Source organism: Penaeus monodon, chromosome 21 (genome assembly GCF_015228065.2).
Source record: "Penaeus monodon isolate SGIC_2016 chromosome 21, NSTDA_Pmon_1, whole genome shotgun sequence".
Classification (NCBI taxonomy): Eukaryota; Metazoa; Arthropoda; class Malacostraca; order Decapoda; family Penaeidae; genus Penaeus; species Penaeus monodon.
This window is the reverse complement of record NC_051406.1, coordinates 8,101,814-8,102,465: the sequence shown is the minus strand read 5'-3', so window position 1 is coordinate 8,102,465 and position 652 is coordinate 8,101,814. Positions and strand designations below refer to the sequence as shown.

Here is a 652-nt window from a genome sequence, read left to right as displayed (position 1 = left end):
CCTTAATGGAAGCGTAGGGAGATCCTGAGCCAAGATTGTAAATAGTGATAAATAAATAGCCAATTATCAGAGAAAATAATTAAAAATATAAACAATGCAGTTATCGATTTTTTTTACTGTATATTCAGAATAGAAATAGCTTCCATGTAAAGGGAATTTCGAAGCATTTGTAATTCTAAAGATTATACCAAGGACTATATTCACTTTCTCTTTGTTTTAGTCACACTTCAATGAGTCGCATATCTTACACAGGTAAAATTGATTGTCTGTGCTATCCATATCGATTTCGTTATCACGTAGTTATTTGTAATCGGATATTAACCATAAACAGTGCGCGGAAATATAAGACTGATAAGCATATTATTTCTAGTATGTAAAGATTTACATAAACCTTTCATCTAGATGTCAATCAAAATCATACAAATTATCAATAGGTTGTCAGTATATTGGTTTTATAATTTTTACTTTACCAGATATTTTTTCCGACAGAAAATTATCCAGTCCTAGCTTTGTTTATGTTCACGTGCTTATTTCTGATAAAAAAATAAGAAAAATATACGTAATATTACCCAAGATTTTTGCAACTTTATTTGTAAGCCAGTTCTATTTAGAACAAATCTAACATTAATTCACATCCATTTTGTGAAGACTG

At 29.1% G+C, this 652-nt stretch overlaps 1 protein-coding gene across 1 annotated transcript in view; it reads left to right on the top strand.

Annotated features, from left to right (window-relative positions):
* The window catches only part of LOC119586696, a gene marked incomplete in the record, with an annotated part of 2,461 nt that extends 1,818 nt beyond the window's left edge, over nucleotides 1-643 (top strand). The window contains 1 exon segment of the mRNA XM_037935427.1: nucleotides 1-643. Coding sequence (XP_037791355.1) covers nucleotides 1-17 — 17 coding nt within the window.
* Nucleotides 644-652: the final 9 nt, after the last annotated feature.